This window comes from Centrocercus urophasianus, unplaced genomic scaffold (assembly GCF_019232065.1).
Source record: "Centrocercus urophasianus isolate 14NV4802_14NV808 unplaced genomic scaffold, USGS_Curo_1.0 seq_12, whole genome shotgun sequence".
In the NCBI taxonomy this organism is placed as follows: domain Eukaryota; kingdom Metazoa; phylum Chordata; class Aves; order Galliformes; family Phasianidae; genus Centrocercus; species Centrocercus urophasianus.
In genome coordinates, this window is record NW_024884364.1 from 41,111,473 (window position 1) to 41,138,327 (window position 26,855).

The 26,855-nt window shown below is 36.5% G+C and overlaps 1 protein-coding gene across 3 annotated transcripts in view; it reads right to left on the reverse strand.

Moving 5' to 3' along the window:
• Nucleotides 1-26,855, reverse strand: part of POLA1 (DNA polymerase alpha 1, catalytic subunit) — a 191,650-nt gene that overhangs the window by 17,957 nt on the left and 146,838 nt on the right. For 2 of the 3 annotated variants that reach the window (XM_042810612.1, XM_042810611.1), the window contains exon 36: nucleotides 23,711-23,807. In XM_042810612.1, coding sequence (XP_042666546.1) covers nucleotides 23,711-23,807 — 97 coding nt within the window. Of the gene's footprint in view, nucleotides 1-14,095; nucleotides 14,312-23,710; nucleotides 23,808-26,855 lie in introns of those variants that run through there. The other variant, XM_042810613.1, reaches the window with a different exon arrangement.

The window sequence follows — 26,855 nt, forward strand, 5'->3', positions numbered from 1 at the left end:
AGCTATTCCTCTCCTTAATTTTGCTGAAATGCCTGAATTCAATTTTATTTGTAACAGTGAAGACAGATATCTAGCATGTGATAAAGATCTACATACACATTTCAAATGTGATGTGCAGAACCCAGAAAAAGACGAACAGAATTGTCTAATTTCCTTAAAAGCTGAACTAGAAAGCTTAAAATAAAGGTATAGAGCCTGCTGCTCCATCTTCCTTCATACTGCACAGCATCTACACAGACTAGGAACTGGATGCCAACTTGTTGCTTCAACATTCATTAAAAAGAAAACAATTAAAAACTCTAAAGAGGACACTAAAGATTTCCTGCAGCCAGAATGCTGGCCATTCAAAGAGCACAGTGATGGTAAGATCAACTCTCTTGGAGGGAAGAAGGGAGCGAGTGAGGGAAAAATGCACACCGTCTTTACTGATCCTTCCTGCTCCAACTACCTGGCTCGCCTCTCTACAAGAGATAAACTACCTTCAGGCACATTTTAAATAGTCACACTAACCTAGTCAAATTCCTAGTGCCACTGATTAAATAAAAATTAAGATTAGAAAGCGAAGTAACTGCCCACCATGTATTAATGAATCAGGCAACCACACGCTCCGCAGGAATTAAGAAGTGGGTTTGACATGCCCTGCGAGCTATTGCTTTCATCACTAGCATGGGGCTGGCAAGACAACTCTCAGCTGTAGCTTCCTGGAAACGAGAGTTTAATATGGAGCTGCAGCACTGCCACAACTTGGCTTCTGGAAATGGAAGAACACACGCTGCATGTCGTCCTGCTGATTACACAACGCTGCCAGGAAAGCCACATCTCCTGCCCCTAAGAGACAGGAATCCCACAGTTTCAAACAGCTAAGGAACTCTGGGTGACAATCTGGGTGTCAATCCCCCAGTAAACAAGGATATCAAGGCAAATGTAATTGTGAAAATGTTCTAAAGCTTCCAGTGAGGTACTTTCCTTCTTTCTTTCATTAAATGTTTTATTCTTCGTAGCATGGGAACATTTCATGACAGAGTACACATACACTAGCCAAATAAAATCTTCCCATTTGGACTGATTAAATGTTCATCTAACCTCTAATTCAGATACCTTGGACAAATAAGCTGTCATGCAGCAACACAGCCCTGACTTCCAAGTCCAGCTTTGAACAACTCAGGAAGTTTTGAAGCTTTCAGAAACAAAGGCAGTTTCTCTATGTAGAATGACTCTGGGTGAATTTTTGCTGCTACTGACGTTTCCAACAAGGTTTTGAATCCATGGCTTTCAGAATGTGCAACAACTTAAAGATGAGCGTTTAGCACTCTTTAAAGTAGTGAGCAACATACAGGTGGCTACCTCAGGAAGTTGAAGCACTCCAAAGCTGAGCATAGCCATGAGCTGAATACCTCCAGCTATAGGCTTGGGGCATTCAGCCCTGCTGCATTCTGCCCATCATAGTTGTAGCCTTCTTTACAATCTGCTATAGAGGCAGCATTTAAGAGGACACGGTCGCACTGCAGCTGCCTAAACTACAACAATGAGTAGGAATGGCAAGAAAACCAGGGAAAAAAACTTAAAAGAAATATTCCTAATGTGAGAAGTTTTCAACACCTTACCTTTTACTGTACATCTTCAGTAAGAAACAATTTCATAGACAACGAAACAGGCAAGATGCATTAAAGGCACATATTCTGAACAGTGGAAGAAGGACGGGAAAAGTCAGTGTTAAGAAAGATGGACGTTAAGGGTTTATTCAAATAATTTGCTAGAGATAATGGAAAGTAACACTTTCAGCTCTGTTTTGTTCTGAGGCTTCTAAGATATAAGCATGTTGAGTCCACTGAAATTGTCTACACTAACACATATATGCCTTTTTTTTTCTCTGTAAGAGATAGAAACTGTGAAGGTCTTTTGATGATACCAGGTACTATTCACAGTTGTAATGGTTTTTAGAACACATAATCCACCACACAATCACAGGTCCAGGTGATGAAGCACTCCACAATTTAGATGGGAGGAACTGAACAGGAAAATGAACTTACTAGCCTCATCCATCAGACAAATCTATTGCCTTGTAGACAACAGACCAAAATGGTCTTTTTTGTAAATGTTCTGGCTTCTGACACTGAAGAAAATAATGGTTTTATGTCTAATAACGAACTTTATGTGAAGATAACAATTAGAACTTCATCCTAGCAAAAATCTACTATTGTTGAATTTCATTTGAACAGAAGAAATACTAAAGTGATAAAAGAAAACTACAGATCCACCAAACCCAGGAAAAAGCATGAATGTTTTGGACCAAGGCAAAAGCTTCTGAAGTGGTGCTGGAAGCATGGCTAACACAGGTGATTAGACTGTAGTAAATATTACAGCACTGACTGCTTCCTAATCTGTACGTTAAGTCTCTAGCAATTTTAAGTATCCTGCATTTAAGTATCCTGGGATTCTCAGACACTGTACTTAAGCTACATTTCAGTCATTACACCAGTAATATTCCTACATTCAAAACTATTTTCAGATAGCCAAGTCACAAACGTACAGCTAAAGGTCAGAAAGGAGCTGGACAGAGAGATGTGTCTTGAGAAGACAAACAACAGTGCGGCAGGCTTTTTGGCCAAGCAACTGTGTTCAAGGTATTCAGTAAAGTTGTTTAAAATGGACTGAACTCTTCTCTCCTGAGAACACCTCCCTCATTGCATTTTGTACCTATTTGAAAGAGAACTGGGTTAAGAAAGCTTTATTCCAAGAATTAACTTGCATTCCTACATTGGCTAGTGCTCTATGGACTATTCATTGTGCTCCTGAAGAGTTTATTAGCTCATCTGGGGAACACAAGCTGGAGCACAAACTCTTAACCTATGCACATGCATTACTCATGAGTCTCTCCTTCTATGGGTAATTAATGATTAGAAGAATCAGTAAATTTTGTCCCTGGCATATATTTTTAAATGAGTAAATGCTTTTTGAGTAGGAACAACATCAATGATCTGCCAGCTTTACTTTCTTCTTGACCATGATGATTCTTCACAAATCAGTCTTTAAAAGAACAACAACAACAAAAGAGATTCTGAAGAAGCCATCCAGCAGACAGCATCTAGGTGTCATGCATGTTATTGATGGAACTTACTCTGGATTTACACAAAATAACCGACCAAGAATTTTGAGGGCAACTAGAACTGAAGTCTAAGTGGCAAAAATAAAAGTCTAAGCCATCAGATGCATGGAAACAACTGATATGTCAACTACTAAGCCTACTGGAGATACTGAAGTTATTTAGAAAACTGGACATGCCCGTCAAACTTGTGAGAACTACTTCTGTATAGGTAACACAATGGACCAAGCCACTGCCCCAAATCCTGCAGCAGTGCCATTAAGTAATCTTGCCTTTTCCCTATATTAGCTGAAGTAAGTTGTACCTTTTCCTTTCCCAATGCACTTCCATAAAAAAGGAAACAGTCCAGCACAGAACAGCACTAGACAGCATTTTAAAATATTTTCCATTTGTCTGAATAAGTAGACATTTTGCTGAGCATAAATTACATTAAAAACTTACGCAGCATTTTTCTGAAAGGATACAATAATTCCTCTTGAAATCTGCTGTGTAATTCCTACTCTTCTGCAACGAGCAAGATGCAAATCTGAAAAATCTGCTTTGAAACGTGAAGTTAGACTTATACCACTTTGACAACAGCAAATATTCAAAATGCTGTCTTTCAGGACATTCACTTCTGAGCAAGTGCAGCAGAGTAACAAATTTATTTTGCAAGATAATGTATAGAGATGGATATGGAGAGTCTGTTTACAAATTTAGTCTGCAGTTCTGTTGCCTGTCACCTCCAAGATGTTACTCAAGACTGCCATGGTTTATAAAGAAGCGCCAGCTAATAAAACACAAAGAAAAACATTCAGGAATGTATTTTATTGTTATGAACACAGCAGGAAAACACAGTCATCTGATCACCCAGAAGAAGGAACCACAGCATGCTGCGTCAACACCTTTCTAAGAACATACTGCCACCTCTGCAACGCCTAATTTATCCCCCAGTGCTCCAGAACAGACAAGCCTGGGATCTGCGGATAACAACTGCCCAGTTCTGTGCCAAGGTTTGAAAGCAGAGGCTCCTAGACCAGTAAGGACTTGGATGGTAGGAAGAATAGCATGTCAGAAGAATTACAGCAATCGAACTGCTTTGCTCTCTGCTCTTAATGTATATGGAGCACTGTGGAACAAACTTTCAGTAATCAGATAATCTAACACTAATAAATTACGCACCGATTACAGATGACCTTTGGAGTCACCAAGGTACAGTCACAATCACACATTTAAAAAAAAGTCCTGCTTTCCACTGTAATGTGTGAATGTATGAAATTAAATGAGGCTTGCAATATAATCAGCGTGGTTGGCTGCTTTAATATATTCCATTTCAATTTAAAATCACCACAATCCAAGAATGATGAAGCTAATTTGATCAGTTGTTCACAAAAACACTGAAAAGAGATGTAAGCAAACCTATCAACAACTGGAACACAGCCTGCTTGCCAAAGCAATTAATCCTTTTTCACATAAAACTCTTAAAATATTCAAAAACAGTTTGAAGTCCGGCAGTATTAAAAAAAAAAAAAAAAAAAAAAAAAAGGAGTGGGGGTGTGGGGAATAGTGGAAAGGAGTTTCCCTAGTAAAAACATTTTAAACATCCAAGTTATTGCTTAAAAGCACAAAAGCCAGAAAATTCAAACAGAAAGGTCTGATCTCTAATAAAAAGGTGCAATCGGGTACTGTGCTAGCCGGATTATAATAACCCATTGTAACTCAACTTTGTAGGTTTGACTGCTTTTTATGAGGTGTTTAAATTGTATTTCTTATTCAAATGGATTTTTCATGAGCTCTTGTACATGTTAAATATGCATATTTAACTGCAGTCAAATAATTCCAGATTACTGATAAGTTGGTATAAACGCCTGCGTTATGCAAAAAATGTATGCTTTCAAAAGCTGAACAAGCTCCCATGTTATTCACAGAACTAAAAATACATAGATCTCATTACTTCCCAACCCAAAAAAAAACCCACAAAGAGAAATGTTGTCTAATCTCTCACAACTGTCATTCTTGCCATACCTTAACTTCATGGATTTTAGCCTTGAGTGCTGAACACTCTTCTCTGGGAGAGAAATTTTCTTCCAAAAGCTACTGAAACCAATTCTGATTAGCAAGACTGAAAGCAACTTATAAATGGAATAGCACCTTACCAGACTGCATTCATTCAGTCAGTCACTAATTAGCATCTGCATGAGAGGAAAATTTTGAAAGCATTTCAAATCAAGCAGGAGATGACTGGTAGACAAGCTTTTTCTGGAGAATGATGATCTGGTGTAGGAAGAATTGGAATTCAAGTGCCATTTACTTCCTCAAATCTTTACCATAGCCGAATTGAGGAAATGACTTTCCCACAATGTCAGGCATAAGGACAGCAAACATGTAAGTAGAACAAGACACCTGAAAGCAAATTGCTCTATCAAAAATAGTCACTAAAACAGGGAAGATGACATCAGACTAAAGCATCTGCTGCTGCACAGAACGTCAACAACAAACAAAATGAAAATGCTCTCTGTGGTCTAATTTTGGATGAAGCATGAGGTTAGAATTAAATACTGTTGCTTTATTTTGCTTACAACAGAACCACAAAGCCCACACCCTTGGTCACTGAACAACCACCACATGAGGCATTTCATCCAAAAAAGCTTGAAATACTAACAGGTACATCTGTATTTAATCAACATGTGGCACCACTCATTCATGACTTTTTGTTCAAATATTTGATAGAATCTAGATAAATCCCCAAGTTAAGCTGTAGATTGTTAGCTATATGTCAACATTATAACAATATGTTTTAAATCTGAGCTTCTGTGACAATTTCAAACGTTAGAGATCTAACAGTCATTTCAATCTCACTCAGCCTCACCCACTTCCCACACACTATTTTATAGATTTAGAAGCAACACAGATTCCCAAAGCACCAAAAAAGAGGCAAGATGAAAATGGAGTGTATCTCCAGAAAGGCAGCATGTCTATCCAGAAGTGTAGCATACTATACTCCAAAATTAAAAACACAGAACATCCCGAGTCAGAAGAGACCCAAAAAGAAGTTATAGACTCCAAATATTTAGTCTTCTGTCCATCTTAAATTAAATGCTTGTTTGACATAAGGGGCAAGATAGATGTATGATTCTTAGTGATACAGATAATTGAAAACAAAACAAAACAATAATTTAGCCTCTTAGATCAATTTCTGGAATGGCTGCCCAACACAGGATTATTTCAGACTATGCGCAAAGGTGACTTTCATCATCTTCAAGAACAATACCAAAATATTCCAGTACTTGCTTGTTCTGAATCCACAGCCATAGGTATATACAGGCACATAGTGACAGGGCAAAGGGGAATGGTTTTAAACTCAAAGAGAGGAGAGTCAGATTACACATTAGGAGAAAATTATTTACTGGAGGGCGGTGAGGCTCTGGAACAGCTGCCCAGATAAGTTGTGGCGTCCCATCCCTGGAGGTGTTCAAGGCCAGGCTGGATGGGGCCTTCAAAAGCTGTTGGTGCTACCTGATGGGTATTGCCATGAGTATCCAGCACGAGGAATATCCACTTCCTTCCCCTTCCCCTTCTCTCTTCCCCTCCCCCTCAACCAGGTTTACAGATGTTGATTTGCAAACTCCATATGTTACAGCATAAACAACATGTAAGAACTGTTTTATCAAAGTGGAAGAGGAGTATCTGTTTCCACATCATGAGAAAGAGAATGACAGCATTTGAAATACTCAGTAGTTCCTCTCCCCACTCCTGGTCTTCCATCCTAACTGCATGGGAGTTCTTCTGGTAATGTGCTGACTACATCATCAGCACAGGAATGAAATCAGCTGAAGGAACAAAAGGAGCCGTTGCTTCTACTGTAATTAGACTTAAGGAGAAAGAAGCCAAGAAGTAATTAGTCATTCTTCACAAAATGCGCAAGTAAAGTCAACAGGTAATAACTCTCCACTCCTGGTGGAAGCTAATGACTCCTTTGGGAAAGCACCTTGAGAAAACATACCAAAAAAGCCAGCGTTTCACAAAGCAAAGGTGACCAGCTACTCCCTGCTAACTTTACCTTGAAACAATGGGCAAAAGCAGTTGGGAAGAAAATGGATCACTGAGGCTTAGTGCTGTAGAACATTGTTCCTTTCCTAACAGCATACAGTGACATCAACAAATTAGTTATTCTAATGCACTGGGCATGCCAAAGGAGATGAACAGTAAAGTTTTCTGATTTCTTTTAAAATACTTTCTCTTTTCCCATTTCTCCCTGTACACTTATCCTGAATCCTGCCAATTTCTCCATGAGACATTACAGAACTTGACAAAACACACACCTGCAGCCATTCTGACTCAGAGGTCAGCACAGTCTTACTCTTTGAAGACCCCCACCCACCCATACGATTTGTATCTTCTATCCTGCCCTTCAGTGGCTGCATACGACCCGTGGCTCTGAAATAGTGAGAGATCACATGCTCAGCTGCCCATAATACATCAAGGACGCAACAATACACTCTGTTCCATTGATGCAACCATCCCCACTACTAGGATGTCAATATGTTTTTTTCTTTCTTCCCTAGGGAAGCATATCTACTGATCATCTCCAATTTGTGAAAAGTCAGCAATTTTGAGCAGAGAATACAGGAGATACGTATTCATCAGAACAATGCAAGTGAAACAGGGAAACAGGTTACTTGGGTACCACAACATTAAGCACTTTCTGACAAAGACTGCATTAGCAGATGACAGGAGATTGAACACATAGCAAACAAAATGCTTTACAGATTTTCCTGTCCTTGATGTTGCAGCTGATCTGGAAGAGAATGTGCAAAGTCCCTCATGCAGAGATAGCCTTTGATCCTTGTATACTAACTTGATACACTTACAAATCCATGCCTGCCTTTTGTCTTCCACATCTACAAATAAAATAATGGATTATCTGAAGCTGCACTGTTATAAAGAAATATGCTTTAAATGACTTTCTTAAATCAACTTTGTAAATGTGTTTTTTCCCCTTTTCATGCTTGACATTCAAGCAGAAAGAAGAAAGATTATGTGCTATGATCTGTAGAATATTAAACTCCTCCTTGGGACAAGTTCCTCTAGTTATCAAAATCCCTGTATTTACTGAATATGAGAAAGCAGAGGTTGATGGATTTGGCTTTTAACTGCTAAAATCTTTTGCGGGTAAAGAACAGCTATTAATATATAATGGCTTTTCACCTTCATGATTTTAAATTAATTTCCAGACGACCCCATACATGAAATTTAGTCTCTAGGCTTGTCCCTTTGAAAAATATGGGCTTAGAAGAATTATACCCTATGCTTCCATCCAAATAACCACAAAACAACAGTTTTCTTCTGTGACAGAAGCCAGAACTCTATTCCGAGACCGATTTTTTAAAGGCTGGCTTGCAGACCTTGTGACAGACTTTTCCACAGGAGTGGTAGGAGTTAAGGTATTCTGTCTCCTCCCGGTTAACAGCTATGACTGGATGCCTTCCCTTGAGCCTTTACGATTAACTACGTATCATTTAAAAATAGATTATTCTGGGATGCAGAAGTGGTTTATTTCAGAAGAACACATTCTTCTCACCTTGGTGTAGACAACAGAGGTTGTAACTGTAGAAGGATAATGGAAACTATTTTGATGTTATTTTTTACTCTTTGAGCCAACTGGAGTGCTGTATGTAACAGTTTCCCACATCTGGCATCTAACATAGTGAAATCATGAATTATGCTCCTACTAAAATCTTTTGAGCAAAACTGTTTTCTAGAGGTCTAGAATCAGTCACTGTGGGTCTCCTTTATAACCAATACAGGAAAGAATAAGCATTTCTTACATGTGACCCATACCAGCCAAGCATAAATGAGATTACATAACCCATGCCCTGGATCTGCTTATTTCTCCTCACTACCCAGGCTGATAAATTCATACACAAATACTTGAACTGCAGACCTCGGTCAGTGAAGATGAACAGCGTTATCTTTGCAGCGGGGTTTCTCCACTGGTAACAACTGGTATGGAAGGAATGACTGCTTAGCTTTGCTTAGACAAAAAGAGAACAGCAAAGCCCTTGCTCATGCAGTGCCTATATACTCAAGCGGAGGGTTGGACTGCTACTGCTGTCTTCTGAGCACCTCTCCTGTGTTCAAACAAATCTTAGTGAAGCATACGATCACTGCCAGTAAAGAAGGAAAATTCTTTGTCACTCTGGACTGTGACTCTTCAGCCTTCTGAGTGGTTCGTATTTTACAAATATTGAAATCTCAACTCTAGAAGGACCTCACTGTTGCACCATGTAGTATGAGGGACAAATTTTAGCTTGAACACTACCATATACATACCACTTTGTGAGGCATATCTGATGATGGATCACTTACGCATTTCTGCACAGAATATCCTACCCATGGAAAGATGAAGAATTTTCTCTTCACTCATTTCTCCCCTTAGCATTCAAACGTAAAGCAAAGCATCAGATGGATTTCCTCTAAAGAGAGTAAAACCTTCATGCATACTCCCATAAATTCCTGAGCTTACTGCTGTTGTCTACAATGGCTCGTTTCCTAACTCATCACTCACCTTTTTTTAAAGGCAATGCATATCAGCTGAAAAGATAAGAGTGACTTCTTACTATATATAAGTCCTGCCACTGTGGTGATTCATATTATCTTTGTAATTGGGACATATTGCACTACCGAGTCTTTCTTTATAATTAAGTTTGTTTGACCTTTAGGAACTCCTGGGGCCTCCCCTAGTTAGCTCAAATGGGTGATGCAAAGCATTGTATTGTGTTGGAAAGTCTTGAATTAAAGATTTCTATATACATTCAACAGTATCTTTTTTTCTTCAGTGTTGCCTGTAGTTTGCGCTCTGCTGCAGAATTCTCTTTTTAAAACCAAGTATATACACCAATCTGAATTATGCTAAGAACATGGTTTATCATAATAATGGCCTTCAAAATGTACTATTCAACAGGAATACTGGCCTGCTCGAGACACTGTGAAAACATCAGCTTGCAATTGCTCAAGAATTTTTCCAAGGATGTGCTCCATCTGTAAAACTGCTGATATCTGCATGGAAGTGAGATTTCCTCCCAAATCATATTTTATGTTTAGAAGATGATAAAATCTTCTGTACCACAAACTTTTCCAGAAACTTTTTCCCTTCTCCCTTTTCACATCCAGAATGAGATAAAAAAATGAGCTACTCTCAAGCTACTGCAAGTCCAAAATTCTTTGGAAGATGACCAATGCCCATGTAAGAGTTCTGCTTATGATCATGCAATGGTTTTTAGCAATGGTTTTTAGCTACAGATCTTATTAAAAATTTCCCTAATGAAGAAAAACTTCTTACTGGATAACAAGGGCAACAGCAATAAAGTCTAAAATTTGGGGAGCTTCTTCTAGAAATGCAAATCCTAAATTTATCCTCACTGGGTTCAAGTAATGCACAAAATTGAAGGCTACACCTTGCAATGGATTATTTTACTTTCAAGCTGTAATGTAAATTACCTTCTTTTAGTGTTGCCTCTCCCAGTCTTTCAGTTTCACAGTTTCTCAAGATTCTTTCCTACATTTTCTGCATTGTGAATTTTAAGATTGCTTTTTGTCAAATTTGCTCGTTAAGAGATCACTTGATAAATTCGGCTTTCTTTTTTTATGTCTTTATTCTCCTTTTGCACTAATGCTATTTCCTCATGTGTAATTCAGTATAGGCATTTCTCCTTTCCCGTATAAAATGGAACTTGTTAAAACACAAACACACACACACACACAACCCACAACAAACAAACAAACCAGAATCTCTGAGCCTGAAAAGCTACTTTAATAGTAATATTTTGCTGGGCCCTTGATTATAGTACCAACATACTACCATGGACTGTGATGTGACAACTGGAAGTTTTTCATCAAAGCAAAGACCAAACAAATAAAACCCATTATTCTTCTCCCTTGAAAGAAAAATGCTTACTCTACAATTGCTGTGTTACATGAAAAATCTCAATACCTCCAATCCTGTTGGAGAAGAGCATAATTTTTGAAGTGTGATGCTGAATCACTGAAGTATTTCCACAGTTAGGGCAGAGACACACTAACAAATAAGTGAAAGGTATCATAAGGTGTGAACATCCAATGTAAAGCTTCACCATGCAAATGGTCTGTTGACATTACCTTGCCCATCTTAAACGGTTAAAAAAAAAAAAAAGTGAAGACAAGGGCTCCTTAAAACCCAGCACTGCTGTCATTTAAAAAATAAAATAAAAAAAGTCCTGATTATCATGTTTTCCTCCCCAAAAAAGCAGTTATTAGAACTAAAAGAAAAAGGATGCACCAGTACTCCAGGAGGTAAAACAAGGTCACCAAAACTGCTGTCCTACACTACGCTGTGAGGTACTTCACTAGGGTTTAAGAGAAATGTTACAGTGACTGCCAGAACTTGAACTGCTTCCTCCTTTTCACTTGGCCAGATCAATGCTTTTTGAAATGTAACTCAACACTGGAAGAGGTAAGTAAATCCCAGACCTGCATGAGTGAGATGGAGAGCTTTTTGCCATGGCAGCAGATACTACCTGAAAGCTGAGAAGTGGTGAGCAGTGCAGTCTGCCACGTTGTACTCAAACATAGGCAAAAGTGGGTGTTAGAGGGAAAGCTTGAACGAAAGGATACCTAGTTATCTATGCTCTATGGGTCGGTGCAGCAGCTGTGGTCACTAGCAGGGCAGAAAATACCTGTGAATATAAAAAGCCTGTAAATCTTGTCAAATGCTATAATAAAGCAAGAATGATCCTTTTTTGGTACTGACTAGAAAACACATGCACATTCACATGTTGAAAGACTAAATACTGAAATAAAATTCATGTTTTGTCTAAATAGGAACTTCTGACTGAATACTTCCTTTGATGTTTAAGATTTGTTATAGCAGTTCTATAAAACAAAAATGAACTCCAGGCTCCAGATCTTATAGAAAAGTTGAAAAAGGCACGGGCACTTTACTGCAGTTTCTGAATAATATCATAGTTTCCCTCTTTTGCAATATTTGAGGTTTGGCTTAAACTGGGAAACAGCAGATACATTTGAGAGTACAGAAGACAAAAAACAGAAACAGTTTTTAAACTTGCACCCAGATTTTCAGAACCTAAATTTTCACATAACAACCCAGTTTTTCCTTTTTCTCTGAGTGCACCTACAAGAAGAGCTGCAGTGCTTATGCTTTATCAAATGCATGCATCCCATGTTCCAACATCTGGTGCTTTTCCAAATTATGAGCATATCTTTTTTCCCTTTTTTTCCAACCAAGACATTAGACTTTCAACTTCTTAAACTAAGTAGTATTTCAAACAGTTGAACTGTATGTCAGGTTATCATGAAAATGCACGCACAACAAGCAATTCCAAATCCACTGATGCCTCTAAAATACGGAATCTAAAAGTATGAAATAAATCTTTTCCACATCAAGATCCTGATGATAATAGTTAACCATTATTGATCAAAACCACAGTAGCTCCATGCTCTTTGTAAGTATATTATCTATATTTGTTTTGGTCACCCACCGCTAATTTTTATCAAGAATGTTTAAAACTAAAGGATCAGTTCTAGCACAAAATAAAAAAAAAAAAACACGGAATTGAATTGCAGATGAATAAACGTGTATAAGATTTATGAACAGTAAAAAATAACACAATTCTAAGCTTGTCTTAAGCGTTCTTCTGCCCTTCCCCAAAACTACGTAACCCAATTTCAAAATGTTCACCTGATAAAAACGCTGCTGTTCACATGCTGCTGGCTGCTTATGCAACACCAGAAATATGAAACAATGCCATAACTAACACAAATGTTTTAATTCCAACTCCACAGAATCCTACTTATGTCAAATATTATTTATCATCTAAATAAACTAGCTTAGGCTGTCACTCACTCCTTCTTATTCATTTTTTTGTTTTGTCTTATTGTATGCATCTCTCACAAAATGAAAAATGTCTATTTAAAGATAAGTGGAAATACTACAGCACGCAACATTTTCGTGTCAAAATAATTACATTATTATTTTCTGAGTTAAATAATATAACATAAGAAAACATTTTGATATGTCTTTGACAGTTGTAATCCTGGCAGGAACAAATCAACTTCTTCCAAAGTAATTTATACCAGATAAAAACAAAGAGCTCCCAAGCCCAAATGGGCCTTTTCCATCCAAGTCCCCTCACAGAAGTGGGATACGACAGAAGGAAATCCTGCTGCGTTTTTTCTCCAAGGCTGAGCCAAATTCTGATCTGTCACACTAATTGGCTCTCAAAAGGTAGTGAAATTATATTAGCCTGAAATAAGACGTGCTAATCTATGAGATGGTCCTGGAAATAAAGGAGAGAAAAAAAAAAAAGGAAAATAGAAGGGGAGTAGTACTCTCTCTTTCCATCTCACTGAACCACTCACTATCATGGAATGAGTGTTTCTTTGTTAAAAGAGGGGACTTGAAAACTGTGGAAGTGGAGGCACTGCTTGTGAGACACAAAGAGGTCATAGCTGAGGTCTCACATGCTTTTGTGAAAGACGTACTCCAAATAGTTTCTTGTGCACTCTGTTTTCATGGTGGTAATACTCAGGGCTTCAAATATGCCTTTTTATTCCCCAAGAAACATCAGTTGGTATTGGCTGACACCACCACATTTTTCTGATGGAGAGATGACAAAAATGAATTGATGGACGTCTCTGTTTAATAAAGCAAATTTAAGCTGCATTGAGATACTCTACTGTATAATGCTCCATTTTCGTATTATACATCATGTACTGTTTCTGTGTGTCCAAGAAAATAAAATTAGTATTGTTCTCTACATAGCCTTGCAGCCCTTATTGAAGACTTCATCCAGGCCCATTTCTTAGAGAAAAGAGCATAACTATGTTTTCATCATGTCTTTGGCATAAATGTTTTGTTTTTTAAGGATATGAAGAATATTTCAAAAGAAATGTCTCCTGTGCAGTTATTACACCTCAGGAAATATAATAATTAAAATCATTTTATTTGTGGTATTAATTTAAACCCCGGAGATCAAATAAGGATCCAGTTTATCCAATCTGTGTTCAAAAATAATGCATCTGTGTGTTTCTTCTAAAGGCCAATGCAAAAGTTTGGAGGCAAACTCTCCCTCGGACTTCTATGTTCAGTAGACATAAGCTGAAATTCCTGCATTCAACCAGACAATGGCAGATTCACATCACCTGTGGACCCAAACTTGGGAGTTTGAAGTTCTGTAAAGTAAAACAGCTGCCTTAGAAAGCAGAGAAAAATTATACAAAGATAGAAATGTATACTTGGCATCAAGTCATAAACGTCACTTAAATTAGAGCTTGCAATTCCAATGACTGATCTTCACGTTTCTAAAGTGACCACTTCCCTGCTGACATGTAGGCTACAATTTTCTCCCTTTTTAACAGTATCAGAAATTCTGATCACTTACATTTTGTATCACACCTCTCACATGCACTGTTTCCTGTTATTCAAAGTATTTCTCCCTATTTTAATATTATAATATAATAAATGAACATTTTCTATCATGATGAAAGTACGAGAAAGTTTTGTATGAAAGTTTCCATCTGCCCAAGATAATAAAATGCTGGGACAAAACAAGCATACAATGTCCTAAATATTACTATTTTTAATCTTAGCATGCAGTGATCTACTTTGGTTACACACTGCACTGTTAAACAAATTTATAAATTAAGTATGTGCAGTAGTGAGTAATAAATGAGCACATAAACATATATACATATATATATCTAAACAGAAAAATTAATTTTTTAAAAAAGCAGTTTTACTCAATAAAATAAACTTTTGGTCCATGAGAAATCAGCTGCATTCTCCATGTCTTCAGGGAAATCAAGGTTTCGCTCTACCTACACATGACCATAACCAGCATTTTTCCAATCATGTTTATAGTCGACACCAGATACCTGACCTCATGTTGTATGCTTTCAGTTAACCCCTTCATAACTTTCTTCTTTGCAGCATGTTGAGAATAAAGTTATGAAGGGGTTAACTGAAAGCATGCAACTTTCTATAACTCCAGCTACAGAATCTTTCCAGCTAAAAGACAAAACTATCAATGACAAAATCGAAGAGGCTCTGAATCTCTGGGCAATATAGGTAATGCCTCAGAACTAATTTTATGGCTAATTTTATGGGAACTAACAATTAAAGACACGGAAGTCCTTCCACAATGCTCTGATGCTATACCAGTCACGAAGAAAGGGAAAAGGAGAGCTGGTGTGATGCGTAACACCACACACATCTTCAGCGGGTCACTGGTCTTTTAAATAATCTCTAGTGAACAAATAAGATTTCAGAAAGTTTTTAGTAGATAATTACACTTCCTGATTTTGTAATTAGTGGAACTACATGTAATTACATAATAATTATGACGGTAATTACGTAATTAAGATGTATAATTATGTAGTAAAAAACATTATGGAAATAAAAGCCATCGACTGTATAAGCACAATACATTTTTAAAAATAAATTCTGTATCATCTGTTTAAAGATACCATTTTCCTCAAAATATCAAAGTGATTATAAGCCATCACTGGCAAGTTCTAAAATACATTTCTTATGCAACTTAAAAATCATACAGATAATTGTACCTTTTTTTAAATCTCTTTAAGACCTTACATTTATATTACCCTCCTGATGTCTAGATGCATATATACCAAATGGATTATACAAAGTTAAATTGTTTGTATTTGTATTTCCAATTTCTACCACAATATATGCTTACATTAGCATCAATGTCAGAATTCTGGTATCTAAAATACATGTGTTTTTTTTTAATTACACTTCCAGATTCATCAAATTTAAGGGACTTATGAAAGGAAAAAGATGCTCATCTTGCACTTCTCACCAGAAAAAAGATCTTACAGCTGTGAGAAGTAGTAGTCACTAAAAGAAGCCATGCCACTTCTCTCTTGAATTGAACAACAAAACCCCGAACTTTACTAGCACAGATGAAATCAGAAAGACAAAGGTCTCTATAAGAACAATCAAAATTGCAGATGAAAAACAAACAATAAAGAAAAAAATAGCTTTAGAGATTATTTTCTGTTTCAAAACATGGGAGAACTGATAAAGCAACCAGACTATATTAAATAACCTAGGCTCTAAGTACATAGATATATGCCAACTTGTTAAGTAAGGAATAAAACCTGAAAGGCAAATCAGAAGATATTTTTCTCACAAAAGAAAAAGAAAACTATCAGTAGCAGCAGGGTATTTATGTGAAGAAGTCAGATAACCATTCCAGTTCATGAGGAGTCAGTTAGTCAAGCCAACCACTTCATTCCACGTGGAACATTAAGCACAAGTTGCAAAAAAAATAGTCTTCATTAATCAAAACTACTTTATTGAGCCACAGCAAATGTACTCCTGTCATGCCACACAGCTCCCACACCGTGGACATATCACAGCTGTTGTAACTCATTATTTCTATGTATTTCATTCACAAGCAGTGAAAATAATTCACAAGAATTTGTAACTCCCAGGGAGGTGTCACAGCCCATTAAGCTTAGCGTTCAGAGAAAGAGTTATAGAAACGTACAGTGAGTGTAATGGGGTTTACTTAGTTTAACAAAGAGACCCCACAAGCAGAAACAGAACAGAAGAAAACAGTTATGCACAAGACATTAAAATGTCAAATTGGTCATGAAAAAATGTGTGATTGCTATGGAAGGATAACTTAGGATTTACAGATGAGCTAACTGCCCATGTGCTACATCAAAAGGGTCAAAATCCTCCAACAAATATTTTTTTGTCTGGAGAAAAGTTAGCGAGACTCAAAAACACACAAGAAAGTGCCATTTTTTTTTCCAAGTCCCACTATCTTTCTCTATAGAATACATCAAAGAAAAATGAACAAGCGCTTCCGAAGAGCTACCAACAGGTTAAATTCTTGAAAATTCGTATTCTATTACCTCTTCAAAACAACATGATTGGTAGACAAATACCTTAAAACAAATGTGCACAGCAGCATTTTTTTGGATATAAAGATCACTATAGAGAACTGAACTCTCAGCAATAGCGTCTAGAGATGAGATGCAACAGAATGCTTTGTTTGTTGAGCTGCACTCCCCCAAAAAAGTTATGCCAGGTTTCAGCAATTGCACACATCTTTATGCACACAGGTCATTTACATGATTTCTCTCTATTTTCCCCTGGAAAGCACACAGAATCAACTACATTTCCTTTCATAATTATTGCAACTTTCTCGTAGTCTTTCTGCCTACAGACACGTGCCTGGTAGATATGATGCCAGAAGTCCTCGTTTCATTGCCTCAGTTTCTCATACATATAATCCTTCCAGACATCTTACACAGGATGTCCTCCCTTCATCTGACTGAACTTGCACACCACTGCAGAGCAGGAACATCTTGCTCAGGCCTATTCATTCAGTCTCCCTCAACCTCACCATCATCACCAGCTGACAGGAGTACATACACTAAACTACAAATTGCTCTGACAACATCTCAATTGCAATCTGCCTTCTTTGAAAGATTTACAATTATTCTTCAATTAAAAATTCAGTTTGACCTCCTCCTCAGCGCATCAAGATGAGAACATCCCATGTAGAAATTATAGGATTCACACAAATATTCACAGCTGGGTTTTTTTTGTGTGTTTTATCTATCTATTTATTTATTTATTTAGTGTCTAGGACATACAGCATAAAAGAGAGACATTTTTTTCCCAGCAGAATTTTGTAGGTTATTCCTCCATAAAGTAAATTAGATGCTTCTGGTGTTTGTAAGGATGAAACAAGGAACACACAGATATATAGCTGTGACAGAAGTGCAAAAACATCCTCTGAATGTGCCTTTGGATTTACAAAATCATAGTCCATAAGAATACGATCACAACAATTACATTCCACTTTCACAAACTGACATGTACTTTGAAGATGCAGGTCTTCCCAACAAACAGGAACACCTAATCACTCTTTCCAAGGCTATCTCCCATCCTCACTTTCTTCTACCTATCTAATAACCCGATATGTCCAAACTTTTTGGAATCCAATAATCAGAGGCTCAGTGGTTGAAAATATTCTGTGAAAGAATATACTGCAACATCTCTGCAATTTCTGTCCCTGAAATACCTAAATGCACTACAAACATTGTGCAGTGTGACCTTATGTCTCTGAGAACTGGGACGGTGGAGAAGCGGTGGCTTTCAGTTCCACTTTCTAGCGTGGAACAGAAAAATCCTATGATTGGAATTCTGTTTCTCTTCAAAAAAAAAAAAAAAAACAAAAAAAAACCCAACAACAAAAGCACCATGAATCTCAGTTATATTAATACACAATTTCTGAATGATTTTGCAATAAATAAAGAAACTGCAGCATCCCTATCCAAAGTCTTCCAGGAAGATTTAATTTATGCTAGGAGGGGGAGCTAACTAGAAACATCTGTGTGAAGCACAGTAGTTTCACTGACTTTATGTGGGCTCCATTTCTCTTCATTTTTAAAGGTTTTCATTTTACTGTAAAAACAAAATGAAAACAGTAATATCTCTGAATACTTAACAATGCCAATATTTGAATGGGATAACGATATAAAGCTTGCTACACTTTATTTTGATCTTCTGATGATACAGCCATTAAAATACACTGGTTTCCATTTCTGAATTTTAAAGCGTACAAAAAGAGCATACTCCTGGATTTAAACATCATGTGCTTAAATCACTGCTGCTTTACCTATCCTTTTTCCATCCAAACGAACGGAGGATGTTACAACTTTGCTAATCCTACTGCTTCTTGCTGTTCTGACTGTTTGCCTAAGCAGCAACATCTGTTAAAGCCACAACCCAGCTTTGAAAACCTCTACTGTAAGGAAGAGCTGAAAGCATTCTGAGTACTTTACTAGTCACAATGGAGCAATTTTTCCTTTCCTGATTAAAAAATTAAATCAGAGCAAACAGACCTGACACTATTACTGGCAGCTGAAAATTAGTGGTTTTGGCACACTGATATTGAAAATTAAATTGGGTTTGACCTGACATTGACTGTGCAACAATCTCTAATTTAAAAAGACTGCAAAGGAATTTCAGAGTTACACTTGTGTCATCTGAAAGCTTAGAACCTCCTCCACCTTTCACAATGTTAACACATTAAACTGTATCATCATCATGAAAGACCCTAAACTTTCAGTTGAATGGAAACAATTGCTTGGAGAACAAATGCAACAATTAATAACGGCACTAGTAACTAATAATTGTATAATACAATTCCTGGATGTTCTAACTGACAGTTAACTTCACCAGTCTCCGTAATAATAAAATGTTGTGTAAACCAAACAGCTTATTTTTAATTCCTACAGGGAAAAGATGGACCAAAACCTAGATGTAAACATGAAGATGACAAGAAGTAGACTAATAGACAAGAATGGCCGGAAAGAATTTAATCATGTCAGCCACTGTAGTTTCCTTAGGTAACAGGACCCAGAACAGATATCTAGTGGAGGTTATATACTAACTTCAGTTTGGCTTTTGAACTTATCTTCCATGATATTAAAGGCAAACCCAGGAAATGTGAATGACACGAGGGACAATCTGTACTGTGCAAATGAGCAGAAATGATAAAAAGAGCATTAGTAGGCACCTGAATAAATACAATATACTGGGGAAGAATCAACACAGGTTGATAGGCCCATCACACAAACCTATTAAGAATATCATAAAGCGTTGAACAAGCATGGGGTCAAGATGATGCTACTAATATTGTACATTGATTGATACTATCTCACTACCTAAACCTTTTAAAAAGAAAAAACAGGTATGGCTTAAGAGGGAATAGATAAATGACCAGCCTGAGATAGGAAATAGAGCTTGAGTCTATGTGGTTAATAGTCATGATGGAAAATGGTTACCGCTGGAGTTCCACAGCCACAGATTATATGCATAAGAGACCTGGGAAAGTGATGCTGGTAGCCCTCATACGAATTTGCTTGTAACACTACGCTATGCTAGAGTCCATGGTAATGAAGACTCAACAGATCTTATGAGACTCAACACTCAGACAATCAAATGGGAAATTAATTTCGCTCAGATAAACATGAAGCAAGACATCTAACATCATTTTTTTCTAAACCTCAGTTACCCAGAAATGAGCTCTAACATAACAAGCAGATTCCAATAGCTAGTTCCATGAAAATCAGCATGTAAAAGTTCAAGTGTACAAAAACTACATGATTTCCATAGGTCCCTTCCGACCTAGGATCCTGTGATTATGTGAATAAATTCAGGATTGTTGTTGAAAGTGATACAGAAGATAGCATAGAGGTTTTAAATGCACAAAACTCCAAGAAAAAAAACATCAATTATCCATCACGCACAGGATAAGCTTAGGGAAACATTCACCTTAAATATACAGAAAAGGTATCTACATTAGAGATGAAGCAACTGGTTGAAAAATCTATTAAGTTGTAGTATCTGCAATACCAAAGTGTTGGTTTGAATTTGTCTGTGTTTTTTTGTTTTTTTTTTTCCTCCTCTTTAAAATTTATCCTATCTTCGCAATGCAGGCTAGACAGACAATAGTATTGATCCTCTTGCAGGGAAAGGGAGCAGGCTGGATGACTTTTGAACTCCCACTGACTTCACAATTATTCTTTTAGATTCCATTTCAATAAATAACACAGACCTTCAATATAAATAGCAGAATAAACAGAAACCTGTTCTGTAATTACAGTTTTCTATTTTGAAGCAAATACAGAAAATGTGGGTGAAACAGCAGTGAAATCTCAAGGTTCTGAATGGACAGAAAGCATGAATTCCCTCAAATTTCCTTTCAACATCTATATCCTGAGTCTCCAGCAACTGAAAACTTTATAGAAGAACACTCCAAGATGAATAACAACCTTGAACTGCTAGCAAGAATAAGCAAAAGCTACAAGAACAAAGAACTAGTCTGTAAACTCACAAGTCCACGTGATTTAGTTTTAAAAATCACCTCCCTAAAAATAATTTTTAAAAAGTAAAAAAACCAAACAAACAAAACAACCCCAAACCAAAATCAGAACAAGAGAAAATAAGTGATTTAGTTACATACATAGTAAAGAGGAAAAATAAAGCTCATAGAATCCACCATCTTTGATAAGTGATGCTGAACACTTGCATGCTGGCTTGTGAAAAAAGGCATGGAATTTTTTTATTTTTTTTTTCTTTCAAGGGGAAATAAATATAAGCTTTGTGTCCATTAAGGGAGTTCACTAAATAAACTCATTTCAGTAAGACAAAGTAAATCAGTTACATCTGTTGTGAGAAAATAGAACAGTGGTACCTATAAAATAAGGTGACCCAAAAAGCTACAGGTAATTATTCTCAATTTCTGCAAGTATTTTTAGACTAACAGAAAGATGTTTGCCCCCCAAAAGATATCTGAAAAATAGGACGTAATTGCATACTGTGTTTGTTTGTTTAGTTTGTCTGTTTGAAGAGAATCAATTCTCAAAGGCAGGCATAGTAGATCTAATTAATTTGGCCTTAATGCTTGCTGCAGTACCACGCCTGAAACCATTGGATGACTGAATAAGATTATACAAAAAAAATTAATCTAGGTAAGAAAAATGCAAAAATACGCAGTGATGAAAAAGTGAACCATCCAAGAAAATAGGAAGTCATAGCAGAGTTCTAAAATTTTCCTCAAGAACTCCTCTAGATACTACTTCTATTTAACTTTCTCCCACTAGTGATGGGGGTGTGGGGAACATTTTCTGATTAAGGCAGTCAGTGAGAAACTATGCGACTGCAGAAGACATCATATTATGTTTCAATAAATGTGAAGTTTAAATTTATAAATGAGATAAAGCAGTCCAATATGAAGAAAACCAAGAAAATGAAAGTATGAGAAAACAAAGAAGAAAAAAAAAGCCATAAACATTAGGCATGAACATCTGATTCAGAAGAGACACGAAGATTTCTTTCATCAGGTAACCACAAGTTAATGATACAATGCAGCTATGAACTATGAGCTACACTGGAAAGCATCAGTAGATGTACTTCTGTCAAACGTAGCAGTATACAAGACACTGGACAGAAACCATCCAGAACACCAGGTAAATTCTAGTTTCTCACACTGAAAGATGAATCCAACCTAGAAAAGATTAAAAGACTAGGAAGAAGGATTATGCAGTACAGGGCTGTTCTTACTAGTGGAATCTAGAAGTTTATTAATTTAAAACAAAACAGAGATGCTACCACAGTTTCTAGAAGCATAGCAGAGAACATCAGGGAGGGGAAATATTCAGTAAATGGACAAACACAAGTTGAACAAATCAGAATGGGAAAATGATAGTGAATTTTCAGGAACCACAGGATGAGTGTCCGAAACACATTCTGAACAACAGTGAAAGGTGTAGAACCATCTACAGGTTTCAAAATGAAACCTCCATAAGATGTAATGGTCTGCTCTAGAAGGGGATGGACAAGATCACCCCTGAAGATGCATCTACTCTTATATCCTGATATTAGGTAGATACATGCCAAGTTACTGAGTTTCAGGTAGTATTAGCTACCACTACATAACATTCCTTCAGTACATCTACAAAGTTGTATTAGACTGAGATGATCTCACAGAGTAGCCTTGTTCTCTTAAGAGGGATTAAGAAAAGAAATAGGAATCTCTAAAAGAAACAGACCCGAATCAGATAATTTGCTTAATTGAGCATTTTTTAAGCTCATTTTAAGCTCATTTTTAAGCTCATTTTTTAAGCATTAAAGCTGTTTTGCTTTTCATGTAATCAAAATTACATTTAGAAAGAATGACTTTATTTAGTCTACTTCTATCACCCAGAAACTTAGCTGGTGACTAAGGGAAGGGGAAAGATTTCTACAGTAGAACAGCAATCAGAAAAGATGACTACAGCGGAAGTACTTTCTCTTAATCGGCACCACCAAAAGCACAGTGGAAGGCTCTCTATTAACAGTATACCTTATAGGTGGGCTCATAGCTCAGCTTTGTTCAGAATTCTACATCAGCCACATATTAGCACCAGAGGTGCTCTTCTGTCAGTTTGAGAATCACTTACCACACAAAATGCATGGCTCCATTATAGCTTAGAGATGTTTTACCTCACAAATATTATGGTTACTGGAAGACGACAAGAGGAAAAAGTTTTCCTAACATCAGCATAAATTTTGTACTTAACAGAGCCTTGTAGGTAATCAACATTGCTGCTTTCTTGAGCCATCATTTTCAACCCTGTTAAAAACAGTCTTATATTATACCTGAACATGTTTCAATTAGCTTCTTTTAGAAACTGTATAGTTTTAATTAATCTATTTACTGAAGTTGATATATCCTTCAAACTACATGCACAGAGATTTCTCTAATGGCATAACTTTCAGGCAAAGAACCCTTTTGAAAGTGCAATTGCTCCAAAAGAACAGAGACATATAATCTTGAATCTGTTATTCCAACACAACATGCTACTCTTACAAATGATTCCCACAATCCTACTTTCTTCTATTTTCTCTTCTACATTACAGTCTAGTAGCTCGGATTTGGAGAGTACAAATGGATAGCTCTAGTTTCTAGAATGTATAGCTGTAGTTTCTAGAATGTTAGCTGCTTTTGAGCTACATTTAATTAATTAATAATTTAAACTTACCTTTATCCTCTTCAGTAATCACTTTATCCACTGCATACTCCACATCAAAAATGTACCGGTAAAAGCACAGCTGAGTGTACAGGGCCTTATCAGAATACTGCAAAATAAAAAGGTACAAATTACAAACCCCAGTGATAAGTGTGTCTCCTGCATCTATTTCTCTCTGTTATCAAGAGGTGATTCTTCCTGTACTTTTCTAAAAGATATATTCTGCTCATGTAGTACTATTAATACTGTAATACTGTACTACTATAACACTATTATTACTACTACCAAAAAAATTTTTTTACTACGACTCTGTACCCTTTTTCCTCACAATTGAAATCATTTATATAAATCATACTAAATTTATCAATTCTTATAAACACAAAAATCACAACTACCTATTCTTATAGACAAATACCAGTATCACGCTTTGGGACCAAAATAAAACTTATAAGGAAGATAGCACAATATAATGACGTTATTGCTTTAGTACATTGTATAATGCAATAATCCCGAAAAAGGAAAAGCTTTAATGTATATTTTTGATGAATACAGGTGTTTGGCTGTGTTCCCTCCCTCTCCATTCACACACACAGCTGTAGTTACATAAATAATGAAAAATTCAAATAAGAACAGGTGCATATACACCTTTGCAGCTATGTCATCACCTTGCTCTACACATCTGTGGAGGGCTACTGCATGTTAATAATCACACCTTCAGTTCAAAAATCTGCAAGTGTGTACATGTGGAATATCATATTCAATTAAACGCTCTGAACGTCAGTGATGTCAAGCCTCTGCATTGCTTCTCTACTTCGAACGTACATCTGTATGCATTCATGTCACTGCTGCCGTGCATTAGGAGGTTGCTCAAACAGACATGAGATCTACCTTGCCCACAAACAGGCCCTTTAAATACATTTTTCTTGAACTCTCATTTAACAAAACCACATTCCAGTCCCTGCTATTTAAGATACTGGTGTTGAAATATTGACCAACAATGGTTTGAAGACATGTGCATCACAAAAGTCTTTAAGAATGAAATAACCATAGCTGCATCAAACGTGGAAGTACCATTCAGTATTTATATAGATATGAATTCTTGAAGACTTTCTTGATGATCTACAAAATCAACAAACACCTAGCCACCACAGGTTAAACTGATGTTGACACTCAGTATACCACATGGAATATGAGACTGAAAACAGAGAGGAACAGCAACCGGCAAACTATTTCTGTTTATTGGAATTCTGCTTTCACTTAGCTTTTTAATTTTCTACCCAATCATGCCAATTTTAGTTACTAAATTCAGCTAATTTTGCACTTCTACTGACAGGTTATAAAGTATCTATAACTACAAAGCAACTCATGTTGAGACATTTGACAACCATTACTACTGCTTTGTTATTTCTTTATATATTTTAACATTACACTTTTTTTCCAATTCATGTAAACCTATTTTAAAAAAAGACACACAGAAGCTTATTTTATTCCTTATTAGCTATTCTATGATATGCATCATCATTATACTATTATACACCAGTTATTTTTAGTAAATCCTGATTACTGCTTCCTGAAGAAGAAAAAAGGAGGACGACAGCGATTAAGTTATTTGTTTAGTTTTTTAGATTCAGCTGTAATTGCTGGTACACATCTCCCTGACTGCACACATGAAGCAGGTTGAATAGAACACTGAAATTACCTCCTTCATAATAGTTTGTTTTGATAATGTATTGTGTGTCGAGATGATGAGAAACAGTTGCTGTCAATTTGATTAGCCATTATATTTTTATGTTAATTGCCATTATTGGGTCCATTCTGTTTAGTGTCACCATAGAAGCCATACAATGTTAGCATAAATAACAAATTGGAGTAAATTAGGAAGATATATTTTTGCCAATTCATTTTAATTGCCCCTCAGTCCTTCCGTCGGTTAACGCAGCTGTTGACCCATAATAAGCGCTAGGTCAATATAGCTGCTTGTCAATTCAGAAATGCAAAGTGCTGTGTTGCTGGTAATGGATATACAACAACCTTTGCCAGCCAACTGAAGCAAACGAATGACAACCCACACGAAAGAATAAAGCATCAGCTATAGAGTTTAGTGACCTGATATTAGTAGGCAGGCTAATTGAAAGTCACTGCTTAAATGGATAAAGAAAATACAAAAATCGGTATGCAATAGTTTATACACGCAGACATACACATATATATAAACAATTTATTATTTTAACTTGATTAAAAAAAAAAATTAATTGAGAACGTGCTAATACTCCCTTGCCTTTAGGTTCCTGACACATTTTAAAATCAGTTGTCTAGTGGAAAAGAAAAGGTTTTTTTTCATGCAACAGTGAATATTATGGTATATTTATGAAGCTAAAGAACAGGTGACTTAAATTTAAAAGAGCATTAGAAATTACTTCTATCGTCACTTCGTGTATTTCTTTAATTTCTGATGACCTGTAAGCTTAAAGAAAAGAAAAAACTCTAATCCTAAAACTTCAAACCCAACTTTACACTTAACAGTAAATTTCTGTGCAAAGAAAACTTGACAGCCCTTAAGTTAGCATACGATCTTCTCAAATTTTGTATCATTTATGTATTCTCTTTTACCATAAAAGACTGAATGGTGAGTACAAGAAAATAAAACCTTATTTTGAAGTTCTTATTGTTCCGTGATGTTTGATTTCTTGATTTCATTAAGAACTGAATTCAGAAGGGTCTGCCTCTTTGACAGCTTCCATTCATGGAAAGAACACTCTGTACCAAAGCAACCAAACAACTTTTTTTTTTCTTGTATTTAAAATAGCAATAAGCAGATACAGGAACCAAAGTCACATAGTTTGCAATCACCGTTACTCATTCCCATGACAGAAAAATTACATTTGTATTAGAAAAGTAACAGATGAGAAAAAAAATAAAAAATCATTGTGTTTGGCCAACAGGTAATCATCTGAAGAAATCTGGGTTTGAAATGACAATTGCAAAACCCTAACCTGCCCTCCAAGGAAGAATCTGAGATTATCTAGTAAGAAAATGATGGTGTCTTAATAGAATCAGTACATTAGAAACATCAGCAAAACAAATTTTCCCAAATAAAGACAATAATAGGGCCCCAAATGCTTAGTCCTAAAGAAAGAAAAATCTTGCTCAGCTGACA